At 37.9% G+C, this 17145-nt stretch overlaps 1 protein-coding gene across 1 annotated transcript in view; it reads right to left on the bottom strand.

Moving 5' to 3' along the window:
• Window positions 1-2624: 2624 nt before the first annotated feature.
• hydin.S (HYDIN, axonemal central pair apparatus protein S homeolog) overlaps window positions 2625-17145 on the bottom strand; it is a 117237-nt gene continuing 102716 nt past the window's right edge. Inside the window, exons 75-85 of the mRNA XM_018260632.1 lie at window positions 15206-15375; window positions 13447-13645; window positions 12841-12999; window positions 10400-10680; window positions 9930-10149; window positions 8114-8323; window positions 7204-7367; window positions 5557-5707; window positions 4787-5017; window positions 3854-4078; window positions 2625-3294 (exon numbers count right to left, since the gene is read on the bottom strand). Coding sequence (XP_018116121.1) covers window positions 2806-3294; window positions 3854-4078; window positions 4787-5017; window positions 5557-5707; window positions 7204-7367; window positions 8114-8323; window positions 9930-10149; window positions 10400-10680; window positions 12841-12999; window positions 13447-13645; window positions 15206-15375 — 2499 coding nt within the window. The 3' untranslated portion in view covers window positions 2625-2805. The remainder of the gene's footprint in view (window positions 3295-3853; window positions 4079-4786; window positions 5018-5556; window positions 5708-7203; window positions 7368-8113; window positions 8324-9929; window positions 10150-10399; window positions 10681-12840; window positions 13000-13446; window positions 13646-15205; window positions 15376-17145) is intronic.

Raw genomic sequence — 17145 nt, 5'->3', positions numbered from 1 at the left:
CACTAGAGGGAAGCATTAGGCTTCTATCACTTGTCATCAACAAGCTCAAAGTAACATGTGATGGCTGTTTTATGCTTTTCTATATTGTATGTGTCACACACATTATTTCATCATTTCTCTTCTTGTGACTGAAAGACTGAATGCTGGTACTGGTAAGGGATTTCTTTCATGTTTAGTGTAACAAACATATCTTCATTTAAAAAGTCTGTTCAGCACATGCCCTATTCATTCATCTCATGTCCACATTCTGGTAAGTTAGTCATTAGAAAATATTCTTGTTTCTGTCTTTGGGGGGAAAAAAATCAGCATTCAGTATTTTAGACTGTAAGCTCTTTTTGGCAGGACCCGCTTCACCTTTTGTATTAGTTACTGGTCACTATGTATGTAATTCTGTATGTTATTTGTACAAACACATATATTTGACAGCCCTGTGCAATATGTAAGCGCTCTAAAAATACATGTTAATAATAATATTAATAAGATTATTTTATATCAGCATTTTTTGACTTTTTGCAAGTTCAAGCCATCATTGTAGTCAAACATTTTTCAGATCCTTATGGATAACATGGTTACAGTGATATCAAAATACTGATATACAGGTATGAAATCTCCTATCTGGAAACCCATTATCCAGAATGCTCTGAATTACAGAAAGGACTTCTCCCAAGAAAGGTTCCTTAACTGAAAACCCCCAGGTCCATTCCAGATAATAGACCCTATAGCTGTACTAGTACAAATTTAGTACTGTTGCAATTCTACATTTCAAGAATGATCCAAGGCAGCAAACAAGTAATTACACACAAACTTCATATGGCAGGCCCCAATTTCCTTCATGTTGTCCCTAGGCTGCATGGTAAGGAGCTGAGCTTCCCCATTGCTCTTTAGAATGCGACTAGGTAGCACGCAGCCCCTAAATGCTGCCCTACAGCCTGGCCTTTGTGATTTTATCAATAAATTTAGAATTTATGGGAGTTCAGGCGAGTTTTTAAAAACTCACATGAATCCGAAATTTGACCTTAAATGTGCCTCTGTATGTAGCAAATTGGAACAGTTCAGATGCTCCTGGATCACTGAGCTGCCAGACTGAAACACTAGAGACAGGGACATTCAACTTTATACTTAAATTTTGGGAAAACGTTAAGGAATAAAAGATAGAAAGCAACTGAAAAAAGTCTTTGTTTATGGCGAATAATCTGAAAACAACTGAACTGAAAAAAGTGTTTGGATGGTGAATAACCCCATAAATGTACAAGATAGGGAATATCGGGGCGGAATATACAAAACAAAACCTACAAGGAAAGGTGGAAGAATTGCTGCTCTCTGGAGAGCGACAAGAAATAGAAAACTTTCATGGAGAGGGTATAAGTAATTGCAACCCTCCCTAGAGGGGAGAGTATTCTGTATTGCAGTAGATCATACTGCTGAGTACCTGTGTCTCCACAAAGAACTGTTACCTGGAAAAGAAAGGTTAAAAATAAATGAAACTGAAAGAGAAATGTCTGTCTTCCTTCTTAGGGAAACAAAACAACACAGATGAGAAAGGAATACATGGGGGAAATAAGGCTCAGAGAAGGAGAAGTCAATTTTAACTCTTTAGTATCGTTCTAGAAGAAATTATCACCTAGGATCAGGATTTGGTAGGGCAGGTGCCAATGTTTTACTTGCTCTGTGCCAGTTAGCAACTTAATATTATTCAAGTAAAAGTAAAGAAATTCATTAAGGCCCAAGGAAAGGAAAATCACCTTTTCTGTAATCAGGGTCGGACTGGGACACCAGGGGCCCACTTAAAAACCTCAGACCAGGGGCCCAACAAAAGTTTTTAGACCAGGGGCCCACCCTCAGTACTATTTTCTTCCTCTCCTCACTCAACCTCTATTCTCCTAGTCTCTTTTCTTTACATACTATAATCTATTATTCCATCTATTTAGCCACTTTGTTCTCATAGAAATAGGGAATGGCCATGAAATAGGCCAAATGTTTAGCAGCATGAGGGGTCACTGGGAGTTTTCCTGGTATCCTGGTGGGCCAGTCCGAAACTGTAGGGCAGATTTACATAGGGTTCAATATCGAGGGTTAATTAACCCTTGATATTGGACTGCCGAATGTAAATCCTTCGACTTCGAATATCGAAAAATCGTTAGATCGAACGATTAAATCCTTTTAATCGTTCGATTCAAAGGATTTTAATCCATCGATCGAACAATTTTTCTTTGACCTAAAAAATATTAGAAAGCCTATGGGGACCTTCCCCATAGGCTAACATTGCACTTCGGTAGGTTTTAGGTGGCGAAGTAGGGGGTCAAAGTTTTTTTTAAAGAGACAGTACTTCGACTATCGAATGGTCGAATAGTCGAAAAATTTTTAGTTCGAATCGTTTGATTCGAAGTCGTAGTCGAAGATCGAAGTAGCCAATTCGATGGTCGAAGTAGCCAAAAAAATCATTCGAAATTCGAAGTTTTTTTTATTCTATTCCTTCACTCGAGCTAAGTAAATGGGCCCCTGTCTGTAATAACACATTAGAACTTTAATGCCTAATAATATTTACAGAGACCGGAGGACATCCCTCTAATAACATTGTGCATAGTTTAGTATGTATGTGGAAAAAAATCTGACAAATACGAATGTGCCTTTGAACAACATATTGTAATATACAAGAGATTGTCACCAAATTATTCTACATATTCATATACTATGAAGTAATTTACTTTACAGAAAAGCAAACATTAAAATGTAAAGTGAATATTTTTGAGGAGGTAACATGAAAACTGTGCAGAAAGTGCAAATAATAATAGTGTGGGGGCAAAGTCACTTTTCAGATACGACACCCTTTAGGTAATACACCCAGTAAATTCCTTGTGCGATGCCAGTGGCACGAGGACAAGAGATGACAAGTTTTCCAGTCACTGGAACCTTGCTCCCAGGATGGGCCGCATCATATGACACAGAAATATAATGGGTCTTTTTAGGTCGAACAGGCTCGCAGGGCTTCACTGTGAAAGCTGGAGGGTCTGTCTGGAAGGTGAAAGCTGTAGTCTGCTGAAAGACATTCTTGAATGGGATGGTGATGGAGGCGCCAGAGCGGATTTGGATAGGTCCCTGAGGTTTGGGGGATAAGGAAGAGCCAAAGAGTGGAATGGTGTATTCTCCTCCTAGTGGGGAAGAAATGAGCAGAACAGCACGTGACTCCCCTAGCTGTACAGGTTCATAGGTAACCTCAACACTCACTTCTGATCCGCCTTGTGAACCAGGGGCAGCTGTCACTAACTTCTCAACATGGAAATCAGAATTATCAACCTGAATGAAAAAAAACATACAGATGAGATATATCTGCCGTAGGACGTGCAATCACAGAAGTATGTCAGTTACCATTTGATTGATGAACTACATAACCATGGTCAAGCTTTTTCACACACAAGATTTATTAAAAGGGCCTTTCCTATTCCTATTCCAGTCTCTTATTCAAATCAATGCATGGTTGCTAAGGTAATTTAGACACTAGTAACCAGATTGCTGAAACTGGTTACTAGTGTCTAAAACTGCAGAGCTGCTGAATAAAAAAGCTAAATAACTCCAAAACCACAAATAATAAAAAATGAAAACCAATTGCAAATTGCCTCAGAATATAGTTCTCTACATCATACTAAAAGTAAAAAAGAGGTGAACAACCCCTTTAATAAACCGTTTACAAATTATTTTTTCCCTTCCTTTTGGTAAACAAAAGATGGGACAAAATAAATGATTGCATTTAGTCTAAACTTTACAACTGTAATTCTAGGGAGAGATGAAAAAAAAACTGATTAAAGTTAAGGACAATTTTCCTGTAGTAAAATGTGTCATTAACAGCAGCTCTTACCTTACAGGTATACTCAGTCTTCTGGCGGGTATAGTTGGTGAATTTGGCACTTAGAGTCTGGCTAGAGCCAAGGGTTGTGCGGAAGTAAAGGGGTTTCTCAGACAGGGCAGGTGTGGCTTTTAGAAGGAGCTCATATTGAAATAAACCCAAGTCGGAGCTCTGGAGGGTTAAACGACCTGTTGACTCCCCAGATTTCAGTGGCTGGTACTCAAACATCAGACTACCCTTGAGAAGTGAAAAAAAAGAGAGGAGCACTATGTAAGAATGAAAAGATGAACATAAACATGACAAATCTGTAGTTTTGACAATAATATATATCCAGTCTATAAAAGGATAATGCACTGAAATATATAAAATATAAAGTGCATGATAATATTGTACATTTCTGCATTTTAGTCTATTGAAAAGTGACCCAATTTATTAATTTTGTAGTGCTCATACTGTGGTGTCTGTGCAATAGCAATAATGGAAATTAATGAAGTCACATAATATGTATTGGACCTGTATCCAGAATGCCTGGGACCTAGGGTTTTCCAGGTAATGGATCTTTCCTTAATTTGGATCTTCATACCTTAAGCCTACTAAAAAATAATCTAAACATTAAATAAACTTAATAGACTTGTTTTGCTTTCAATAAAGATTAATTATATCTTGGGATGAAGTAAAATATACTGTTTTAGTATTACAGAGAAAAAGGAAATCCTTTTAAAAAAATAATTATTTGGATAAAATGGAAATGACCTTCCCCTAGTTCAAAGCTTTCTGGATAATGGATTTCCTAATAATGGATCTCCCATACCTGTACTGATAATGCTACATATTTAGTAAATGTAATTAAGTGTGTTAGGCAGAATGTTATAGAGAGCAGTAAGTGCACAGGTTTTAAAGACAGTGCTTGTACACAAGGCATGCTTCAGTGACATATCAAGTTACCTCAGACTGTGCAGGTACAGTAAGTTGTGGTGGCAAATTAATCTCTGCCACTTTACAATCAGTCATGAAAGTGACCGGGACAGACAGGGGATTCTCCATCTTCACAGTGGCTACTGTGCTTTGCCGTACAGGTGTCACCATTTCAATAGTGGTAATGATGCCTGGAGGTGTTGCTTTGAAAGTAACAAAGTAGAAGAGGTATTCCTGTGTTGCCTCATTACGGAACGTCACCTGCATCAAATAAAAGAAAAATATAAGTAATTCAATCTTAAAGGAGAATTCAACCTGTAATAAAAAAACCCGAGTCTCACTCATAACTCTGTGCTCAGATTACAGCAGAGAGGGGGGGAAAGGTGAGCAAACTGAGCATGCTCAAGCCCTAGCACTGGAGGTTTATGCTGAAAACAGGAAGTCTGATACAGAAGCCCATGTGTACACAATAGAAGGAAAGAAATACAGTGTTTCAGAGGACTCAGAGAAACATTACTTTGAGGGTTTACTCGTGTATTTATATAGACCTTTCTGATAAAACTTACTTAATTTTAGCCTTTCTTCTACTTTAACATAATGTAGTCATATTAAAGACTTAAATAAGGCATGACACTGGAGCTTGCTGAAGCTTAGCAAAACTTCAAATCCCTGGCATTCTTTAAATTTGTCTAATGAAAGCAATACAGCTGGTAATGTAATGATGGGTGGTTACAACATATTATCTTTCTTCTTTAGCAGATAAAACCAAAAGCAGTGTCACTGGTCCAATATCCCCTCACCTTTATGGAGAAAGTGCCCTCTTTGTAAGAATGAAATGAAAGTTTGTAGTCCCTCTTTGAAGCTGCAGGAACTTCAATATATTCAAGTCCCTTTATAGTGGTAGTGCTGTCCAGGCGATCTGGCTTAACCACCTCAACTATTGCATGAAACCTGAGGCAAAACATGACAGGGGAGGTAAGAAATTGTCATTTTGTAAAACCTGACAGTACAGGAGATACTTAAGATGTTTTTTTAACTGACCAAGCAGTGAAAGATTTGGCACCTTAAAATGCTAAAGCCCCAAATCTGTGCTGCCTTACCATTGGTGACTTAACATCAAAGACAAGACACATCCAAATCTTGTATTTTGGATAGTAGGAGTGTCAAGCCTATGATCCACAAAATGCGGTTAAATACAGCTACCAGCAACCTCAACCAGCCATGGTCACATTTTAATTAGATATTTTTGTTTCCCAGAGACTCACCATTTGTATGAGGAGGCCCGGGTGCTCTGCCCAGAGCCTTCAGCTTGAGGGAGCGGAAATCACCATATTTGTTTGTAGAGAAGGCACTCAAAGGACAATGATCCCGGCAGACTTGTAAAAGGAGGAGTTTGTTGAAGTACAAAAAGCAGTAACAGCCTTACACGTTTCATGTTCTCGCAACACATAGTCATATGCTACAGGTGAATGCTCCTCATAAGGTATTTATACCATTATCCATCAATCAGTCTTGTACACAATACAGCCAATAACAAAGGTGCTTAAGATTTCAATCTAAATAGTTCAAAAAGGTTCATCACAGGAGCCACACCCATGGTAACTATGGGTGTCACAAAGACACACCCAAGGCAGCCATAGCCTATGACTAAGTTTTGTGAGAACAAGGCTGTTACTGCTTTTTGTACTTTTTGTTCGTCTGCCTGGAGGATTGTCCTTTAAGTACCCGCTCTGCAAATAAATAAGGTTATAGTTTAGTCTGGACTAAATGCCAGCAACGGCTGGTTCTCGTTTTACTCAGGTGTGAGAGCTCCAGCATATTTATTATGAGATATGAATAATGTATGTGTTAGCAGAGAGCTGATCTGAACTGCATGTGCAGCTTCTCTGTAAGTGAGGACAGACACACCAACTTCTGTGTGAACAGTAACTTGGCTGCTTTATAAAAATCAGCATAACATGTGTGCAACAGGAACTTTTCATAGAGAACATGCACAGGAAGAGGAAGAAGAAAATCACACAGGGTTACACATTGCTAAGCAACAATAGACCCTCCCTGCATTAAGCAACATGCACTGGAACAATCTCTGTTGTTTTTCAACAGTATGTTGATAAACAAGGACACAATCTACATCTGCATGATTTTGAACATCTTTTTTACCTCTTAAGCACCTGTGCCAAATGACAGGTTAACATTATTAAACAAATATCAGGTAGGGTATTTAGCCTCTTTCAGACATAAACAGACAAGATATGCAGGTACAGATATCACTGAAGAGAGAGATATAGAACAGAAGAAATAAAGTTAGCCTGGTCATTACAAATATTAACAGGTAGTTTCAGGGCGCTCCAACAGTAAAACAAAGACAGACCATAAGCTAAACAATAAACAGGGAGGATGATAGCACCATTGGTTGGTCCTATTACTCAGTTATCCTTTCATTTTACCTTTGTGTCTTATTTAGCCAATTGGCCACGGATAGCAGTTCAGTGTAGGGTGTCTTGCAAGGCACTTCTCGAATTATATTACCAGAAGACTTTGGAGGATCAGCGATGCCATGCAGAAGGTACAATAACCCCGCTCCATCCGGCAAGGGGAAAAATATTGACCCCTAAATGCCACAAAAACACACATGCTAAATAATAAAAAATGTATTGTATAAAGCAGGACATTCAGTCAAGTATCAGAGCCATGTAGTTACCCCACTGACTAGATATAAGAACTCTGAATATTATACAGTGGACTTTGTAGAACTTTTTAAAGGCCATACAATACCAATTTATTCTAGTAATAAATATGCTAGTAAGCAATTGGTAGGGGATCACTGCTCTATAGTATGGTTATCAGATTCCTTGAATATTCAGGGGCATGTCTAATAAATGCATTTGAGTGCATTTTAATTAAATTGCAATCAGTGCATCTTTTCTGGCTGTACTTTCTTGACTATTTGTTAATAGTCACCAAAGCCCTCAAATGACAAGTAACAGTACTAAGCACCAAAAATAACACAAATAATATTTAATACTAATAAACATTAATACAACAGGAAAGTGATCCACATTGATTTAGGTTTATAGGCTCATCTGCACTCAACCAATCTCTCTGGGTGTCCAGACAACTGAACAAGGATCAAGTAGGACTAGTGGATCAGTAAGTATAACTTATCCATCACGCACTCTTAGTATGTCTTACTGTTAAACCACTGTTTATACTATAATTTAGTCTTGAATTACATTCCTTTCATTAGTGACAATACATATTAGAATTATTTCAAATGACACTTCTCGGAAATAGTATACTATTTAACAGGAACTGAGGCATGTTATGTTGAAAAACATTCAAAATCATTTGGGTTACCTGATGTTTTTTTCCCTCACTGGTCATGGTAATAGGTCGATATGTGATCTCGTAGGGCTTGTTCTGCTGAGCTTCCACAGTGATGAAATCCAGTCCTGACCACTGTTCACCATCAATGATAGGATGCAGATTCCAAGCCTGGTTAGTTTTATTGACAAGCAGGATTGTTTGAGTCTGTTTACTCCTCACATGGCACTGGAAGCTTACAACCTGCAGTGCAATACAAATGGAATGTGATATCACTGGAAACCAACTTCCACATCAGAAACAGCCTAACTTTTATGGGCCCACTCATGGGGCATGTAATATAGAAATTAAAGTGAAGATATGGAAGGGGAGATTGTAGAATCATTTTCACTCCTCCTTCTAGACGAGCCTTAATGACAAGTACAAGAAAGGACTAGGAAATAAAACTATAGGAAGCTGCCAAAAACTGGGCCTTGCAATTTCCCAAGCATTATTGTGGAAAAACATAGATAGCATGTGGGAGACCTTTAACGTTTAAGTGTGGGAACCAATTGGAATGTTAGAGGGAGGGAGGGATAAAGCGCCCCCAGAAGTAGATTCAGTTGGGCACGTGGATTTTCATCCAGCTTCACAGTTAGCAGTGCTGTTTGGGTTGTACAATTATAGGGTTATTATTGTACAAGTACTGGATCCGTTATATGGAAACCCATTATCCAGAAATGTCATCTACCAAAGACTCCATTTTATCCTAATAATCCACATTTTTACAAATGATTTCCTTTTTATCTGTAATTATAAAACAAAACTTGATCCAAACTAAGATATCATTAATCCTTATTGGAAGAAAAAGACAACCTATTGGGTTTATTAAATGTTTACACGTTTTTCTAGTAGACATAAGGTATGAAGAGCCGAATTATGGAAAGATCTGTTATCCAGAAAACCCAAGGTCTTGGTCATTCAGGACAACAGGTCCCAAACCTGTACATGGTGTCACTCTTGGTTTCCAAAAACCCAGAACAAGGGCCAAGGTTCCGCTAGGTCTTAATGTGAGAGAACCAGGGCACAGGTTCTGGTCAGGCAAAGAAACCAGAGCCTAAACAGCATGAAGGGGATGAAGCAGTGTGTAGTCAGAGGACAGGCCAAGGTCAAAAACCAAGAGAGCAATGAGGTACCAAATCAGAATTCAAAAACAGGCAACAGGGTCAAGACAGGCAGCAATCATCAAAGTCAGGATCAGGCAGAGGTCAGACAAGAGAATCACTACAGGTAAAGTTTTTCGTACTGTGTTAGCCAGTTGAAAAAGTTATAAGGTAAAACTTTTGATATGAAGCATAACTAAAGTGGTGTAAAGGTGATGCCTTAATTGGCTAACTAAGATGATAATCACAGTAAGCTTTCAGAACATTTCAGTTCCTTCTTCAAGGCTGATTACCAATCAATTGGAAGAAGGAACTGAAATGTTCTGAAAGCTTGCTGTGATCATCTTAGTTAGCCAATAAAGAAAATCAATACAGGCATCACACCCAGGAACTTGTAAAGCAGAACCTATGTTGGGCAGTGAAAATAATAATTAGGATTAAAATAATTGATCTGTTAATTGCTATTGTGCTGAAATCTCACAATCAATAGTTATTTAGTAGCTTTTGCTTGTTTTTAAAGCAGTTTTCCATCTCCTAATAATAATATGAGGGCTTATTAACATAAGGGGGCAAAATGGAAGATGGAAAAAATTTAAAAAGTCCTATGATGTGCTAGGGTATATTTTATTTCAGTTTATCTAATGTGTTTTGGTGTTTTTAGCAAAGATACATGGAATACAGCAAGCACAATTTCAGCTTACAATTACCTCTTTGGTAGAGGGAAGCCCTACACAGGATCCAGAGAGGGTCAACTTTAAGGCTTTGCTCCCTTCAATGAAGCAAGAAAGATTTTCATAGTGAATATCAGCAGCAATCTCACGAGGGTGAAAGACTATTTCAAACGTGACATCAGTGCCAGCAGTTATATAACCGAAGGCTGGTGATATGGAAAAGTCTGGCTGAAACTTCTCACTGTCCCACTTAAACCTGTCAGAACAGAAAAGTGTTGAAAAGAGAGAATTACAAATTCACATGTGGAAAGAATATAATTTCAGTGCCCAAAACACATGATACTGGATTGTATGAAAAAAAAAACTAGCTAATGAGTATTTCACTGCTTATCAGACCATTCAGAACATTTGCAAGCTATAGAAGATACTTAATTTATAGTTGCAGAATCTGTGTAAAGCTATAGCTGATACTGGAAATACAAGTTAACATTTTTACACCAATTTACCTGGCTCCTAGCTCGCCGGTGTTGCTGAGGATTATCCTTCTAGTAGCCTGGCACTGTATAACAACCGCTCCAAATGAGATGTATTCCTGATCCAAGCTCAGTTCTAGACCCTGGCTGCACCCACGCAGGACAAGAAGCGATCGTGTCACTCCATAAGCCTCGAGCATAACTTCTTCTGCAAACTGTGCAATACGTTCCTTTGGGTTGAACTGCAACTCCAATTTACAGATGCCGCCACGTGGGGGGATTGTTATTTCGGAACTAGGTGACAAACTGAGGACCTGCAGGGGAGACACACAGTGATACAAAAACTGCACAGAATGTGGGAATTTAACTTTACACACTTATGCCATGATGTGTGACATCCTTAGAGGCATGTTATGATACATCATATTTTATATAACTAATTAATTAACATTCAGGATCCTTTTTGAAATATTAAGAAATTTAAATTTTTTAAGGCATGTTCCTTCTATTTTAGTGGTGTATAATGAAATGCTTAACAATTAGGGGCTAAATCATTAATAAGGTGTGTCTTCAGTGTAGATTAAACATTAGAGTTTTCTATCAGTCCTGTTATATTTTGATCTGCACAAGTACAAACGACTTGTATAATGCATATGCTCATCCAACGCCATCCTACAAAATCTCCCATTTAGTTCTTAACGTTGATCACATTTTCTTGAATCGATTATTTTTTCCGCCACTGTCCATGGCTTTTTTTAAAAAAAAGTTTTTAAAAAAAACCTGTTTGCAGAAAAAAAATTATTTGAAGAATAAAATAATTGTGGGGAAAAAGCATTCTCAAGAGAGATTAAGATGCCTTGCCTGCATGATGCCATGCCTGAACCCAAGCTATGATGGTAAAAAGAAGTCCCTACTTGTCCCATTTAAAGGGGATCTGTCACTTAAAGAAATAATTCCAATTTTTTTTCTATTGAGTTTGTTAAGCAAAATAAACTTTACTTACACTATATGCATTATTTAAATATATGTTTCTTCACAATCACAACAAGCAGGCAGCAGCCATTTGTGTTATTAAGGGAAGCTTTGTATCACCCCTAAATCTTGTTTAAGTACCAGAAAAGGGGACCTGATGCCCATACCTATGTCCAGGCTGTACAATTAAATGATGAAGAGGGAGGGCAAATGAGAGGAGTGCAGTAGCATCTAGGAAATGTGGAATGGAAAGTTAGGCATAGAGGTGGGCCAGGCAATATATGATTGACAGCTGAGATTTTTAAATATCTTTATAACAGGTGTGGATGTTTTTTTAAAAAAAAAGAATTTGGTCCTGCCAGACCATTCATAAATGGATTTAAAGGAACATTAAAGCTGGCCATAGATGTTGAGATTTTTAAAAGATCAGATCCTCATCGAGAGACCACGATTTTCTCGGAACGATCGTACGATCGTACGAATTGACCATCAACTAAAAAGAACAATTTGCCAGGAAAACAAAGGGGAGCTGCCTGCTTGGCCCTGCAAACATAGATAGATTGCACTGGGACCGACAAAGATTTTTTGACCTGGCTGATCAATTTCCTGACAGATGTCGGCCGAAAAATCCTACGATGTACGATCGTACGAATCCCACTAACAATAATTTCAAAGGATTGGTCGGACTTCCCTAAAATCGGTCGTTCGGCAAAAAGAATCGTCGCGTCTATGGGGAGCTTAACACCAAAAATAAAAGCGGTTTAAAGTAATTCAATTACAATGTACTGTTGGTATGCGATGATAAAAGTTATGTGTAAGCTTTAGAAAGACTACTATAGTTTATGTAATTAGGCTGTTGTGTAGCCATGAGGACAGCCATTTAAGCTGGAAAAGGATAAATGGCACAGGCTACTTAACAGACAACAGGCAAGCTCTGTAATAGAATACAATAGGATTCTACAGAGTGCATCTGGTATCTACTATGAATGGCTGCCCCCATGGCTACACAGCAGCTTGTTTATATAAACTATAGTAGTGTTTCTGAACCAAACACACCAGTTCGACCACAGCAGGGAACGGTACAATATATGTTAATTCGTTTAAAACACTTAAAATTTTTGGTGTTACTGTTCCTTCAGCAATGACTACTCTGGTTTGTCTTGCCGTGTGTTTTGCTTCATATGTATAGATATACTGTATATATGCTGCTTTTGCCTTGACAAGCTGTGGTTCTGCGAGACCAACTAGTGTGCAATTGGACTTAGCAATGCCTATTTTATTTTGTTTTTTGTTTCAAATGCAAAAATAAAAACCATAAAAAAAAAGAATTTGGGTTTCATGTTTAATTTGAAAAGGACTTTTTATAATCGAGATTTTTATGTCTGGGCGACAGGTCCCCTTTTAAATTTGTATATTTGGTATAGAAAATCCTTTAAACTGAGCATATTAAGAGTTTTTTTCAGAAAAATTCTCAATGCTTTATTTTTACTGTTGTGGTTTACCTTTGGATCCTGGAGTGCAGGAATACTTGGACTTAGTATTATTTTGCAAGTAACGGGGCACAGGCTATTATTTACAATTGGGATACTTTTCTTCACAACTTGTCCAATGCTCACAGCTCCACAATTTGTCACCTTATATTTGGGATCAGCAACTTCAACCTGGCCAGAATAAAGAATAAGTATTTGCAAGTGCGAAAATAATAAGAATACATACAGTATTTTAAGCAAAGAAAAGCAATGACAGCTTCTAGCCCTTAAATATCATTTGTACATACATACAGTTTCAGACTTCCTTGGAGTATTCTTACTCATATAAATACATAAAACAGAGCTTTGTATAATGGTGCACATACACAGGTAGATTTCAGCATCCAGCATCTTAATGGCCATATAAGGACCCAATCACCTTACAGACTGGTATCTGTTGAAATATCAGTCCATGCCTCTGATATTTTCATCACTATCTGACCCAGAGACTGAATGCTTGATTCAGCCTGATTTGGTTCATCATTCGGGTCGCTAGTTCAAGCCAAGGTGTTGTATTCAACTGTATATGGGCATGTTTACTTGATGACACAGCTCTGGATTTTGCAGTAGACACTTTACCTTCATCTCAATGCCCTGGCCTTGAAGATTGACTGCCTGCTTGGAATGCCCATTCATCTGAAAGATCACAGTTTCTTGGTATGCGATGGCTGCACGTGGGTAGAAAGTGATAGGGATTTCCATCTGTCCTCCTGGAATCAACACATCTGCATGGAAGTCAACCTCAATATGGGCCGTGTTACTGTACAGACAATCCATGCTGCAAATAATACAGACGTTTGGTCAAGCAAAGTAGAGACTGCATTTGTTTACACCTGTAACACCTCTATTGTCCTCCCCTAAAGCCCTGTACTGTTACACTTTAGACCCAGACTGAAAGTGCCCACATTGTTCACCTTTCACACGTCATACAAACTGCTGGAGGGTCACAGCTTTGTATCACTGTATGTAGCACAGTATGAACTGTCCATCTTAGAGTTCTGATAGGTTTCCTTGTTTCCTGCTCTATTCTGCATTTCCTAAGCTGATTGTGTGTTCCATATTCTGGCTGACCTATGCTCAATGTGTGTGCAATACTCTGCCTTCCCTATGCTTTGTGTGTGTGTGCCAACTCTGCCTGCCCCTGCTAAATGTGTACCATACTCTGCCTACCCTATGATGCCTGTGTGTGCCATACTCTTCTTGCCCTATGCTCCCTGTGTGCCATATTCTGCCTGCCCTATGCTTAAATTGATGTAAACAAGGCTCCAGGGCCTGATGGCATACACCCCCGGGTTCTAAGAGAGCTTAGTTCAGTTTTAGACCAGCCCCTATTTCTGAATAGGGATTATGATCTCAGTTAAAGGAAAACTATACCCCCCAAACAATGTAGGTCTCTATTAAAAGATACTGAGTAAAACAGCTCATGTGTATAACCCTGCTTCATGTAAATGAACCATTATCATAATAATATACTTTTTTAGTAGTATGTGCCATTGGGTAATCATAAATAGAAAATTGCCATTTTAAAAAATAAGGGCCGCCCCCTGAGATCGTAAGATTCACTGTGCACACATACAAACCACATGTAAGGTCACATGAGCCAATTAACAGACAGAGTTCTGCCTTTTGCTTCCTCACTTCTTCCTGTTACAGTTAGTGTTGTAGTATTTCTGGTCAGGTGATCTCTGAGACAGCACAGATAGAGTCACGAAATGGTGGTTCAAGGCAAGAGATGTAAAAGGGCAATATTTATGTAAATATAATACACAAAAGCCATGAATATCTTGTAAATTATATCCTTATAAACGGTGAGTAGTGATGTCATCAGTTATAAACGGTGAGTAGTGATGTAATTTCTGTCACATGACTCACTAAAATTTGTGTATTATAATTAATAAAGTACCCCTAGTTGTAAAATATGAGGATATTATAAGTTACCTCGGAGTTCCATGACCTGTATAAAAACACTCGGCCTTTGGCCTCGTGTTTTTATATGGCCATGAAACTCCTCGGTAACTTATAATATCCTTATATTTTACAACTGGGGGTACTTTATTCACTATATATATTCCAGTTTGGTAAGATTCTCTAATATGTCATTCAATTTGATATAAACTATCTGTTGCTTAAGTATTCATTTTGGGGGTATAGTTTTCCTTTAAGTTAAGTCCACAACATCAACGAACACAATATTTTTACAGAGATGCTTTACAGTTATTTGTTCTTTAATCATTTGTATCTGCCTTTCAGAAATTTAGCCACAAATTATTAGAATACCATTCTTACTGCTTCCTGGCAGCCCCTAAAATGCATAAAACAAAATCCCTTACACACTTACCTAACCTCCCTCTCATCTTTGTTGGTGATGATTAGAGTCTTCCGAATAGGCTGCATCCCAGCATGGTAAATAAAGCAATTCCCAAAGTTATACTGTGTAAAAGAGAAATGGATTCCGGGCCTGACAGCTTTGCCATTAAGAAAACATCTTAATTCTGGTCCATTTTCGATCTGCACAATCAAAGCATACTGTCACTTTATATGATCAGCTCTAAATCACAAAACTGAATACAGGTCACTTGAATCCTTCTGAATCTACACAAATGAAATCTATACACACTTTTGGATGATTTATTTTCAATACTGCTCTTGGTGCTCTTCAAAAAGAAAGCACTGGTCTGGCATACTCTCTAAAGGAGAGCAAAGTGACCATATTCACAGTCTCTCCCAGGCATTGCTATCTTGTAGGCATGCACCAAATCAACTATTTTGGGATTCGGCGTGAATCCTTCATGAAAGATCAATCAGTCAAATCCAGAATCAAATCCAAAACCTAATTTGCTTATGCAAATTAGTGGTAGCAAGGGTTAAAGAGAACCAGTTTAAAAATTTTAACTTCCTTGTTTATGTGACGAAAAGTCACATGAATTTAAGGATTTGGTTGGTCCAGGCACTTGGATTCAACCAAATCTGAATCCTGCTGAAAAAGTCAGAATTACTAACTGAATCCTGGATTCAGTGCATCCTTACTCTCTAGACATTCTGCATGTGCAATTCTAATTTCTCATAAGGGGGAGGCCTGTAAATTGCAAACCCTTGCTGGCAGGGCCCTCATTACTGTGTTTGTTTGCTTGACAGTTATTATGTACCATTATGTACATCGCTATGGAACAAAATGTAATAATAATAGTTCGCTGTAAAATTATGTTTTAGTATGATGTATACAGTCACCTTCTTACACAAACAAGAAGAAAAACCCACGTCTCTATCCAAATATTAAATATTTAACCATTTCTAATAATCCATTATCCAAACTGGTTGTGCCACAGGAGTGCGTGCTCATTTTAGAATTTCCAGTCACCTTCTTAGACAAAATGTTCTTCATTTCTAATTTTTATTTATTTTTTTACTATTTTATTACTATGTTATAAAATGTATTTACACTTTTATGTTGCAGTCTGGTTATTCAGGCATATTTACTGGAGCAACCAGGACGGAATGAGGCAGAACATGAAAACAACAAACAGAAAACTTGCTTTAAATAGGTCTGTCTATAACAGGGCCACCATACTGTTTAGGAGGGCTCAATAATCCTCTTATAATTGTTAAATGTCTTCTGACCATAGAAAATAAAAATAATCAGTCCCAAACCAGTTTTTGGCTGACAGAGATGATTCACAACTTAATTTGGATCCCCAGGCAAAAAAGAAACACTGATCTACAGTGTGCTAAGATTATATTTATGGCAAACTTCCCCTTTAACATCACTTGTCAAGATTAAGCAATGCTATTTAATGAAATTGTGAACTTCTATATTTCTATGTTAGATAAGTTATGCACTAATACAATGACTAGATTCTCTTCTAAGGTATAGGCAGTTTCAAGTTGCTTTCATAATTGACCTTCTGGTTGCAGGCAGTATAGAGCTTGCAAGGTGTGTTTTCTTGATAAATACTTTTGTTTCCCCCAACTGAAGTGCCAGCTCTGTTAGTGCCAGGGTTTCATTGGTTATTTAAAAAAAATCCTCCCAAAGCGTTTTAATAATAGGGCAGCTCTACCACATATGTAATTTATCTGAAAGTTCAGCACAATCCCCAGCCGGAGCTATGCAATCACAGCCTGAACAGAATGTTGGATTTGTCCCTCACTAACCCAATAAACAGGTTGTTTGATTACTGCAAGTCAATGCCACACACTGGCCTTATTGTTTAGGATCTGGCAAGAGATGAGATGGCCAGATCTGCCAACATGTGCAAATCGTAGTTGAAATATATATGCTAA

Source organism: Xenopus laevis, chromosome 4S (assembly GCF_017654675.1).
Source record: "Xenopus laevis strain J_2021 chromosome 4S, Xenopus_laevis_v10.1, whole genome shotgun sequence".
Classification (NCBI taxonomy): Eukaryota; Metazoa; Chordata; class Amphibia; order Anura; family Pipidae; genus Xenopus; species Xenopus laevis.
This window is presented reverse-complemented; position numbering and strand designations above follow the sequence as displayed.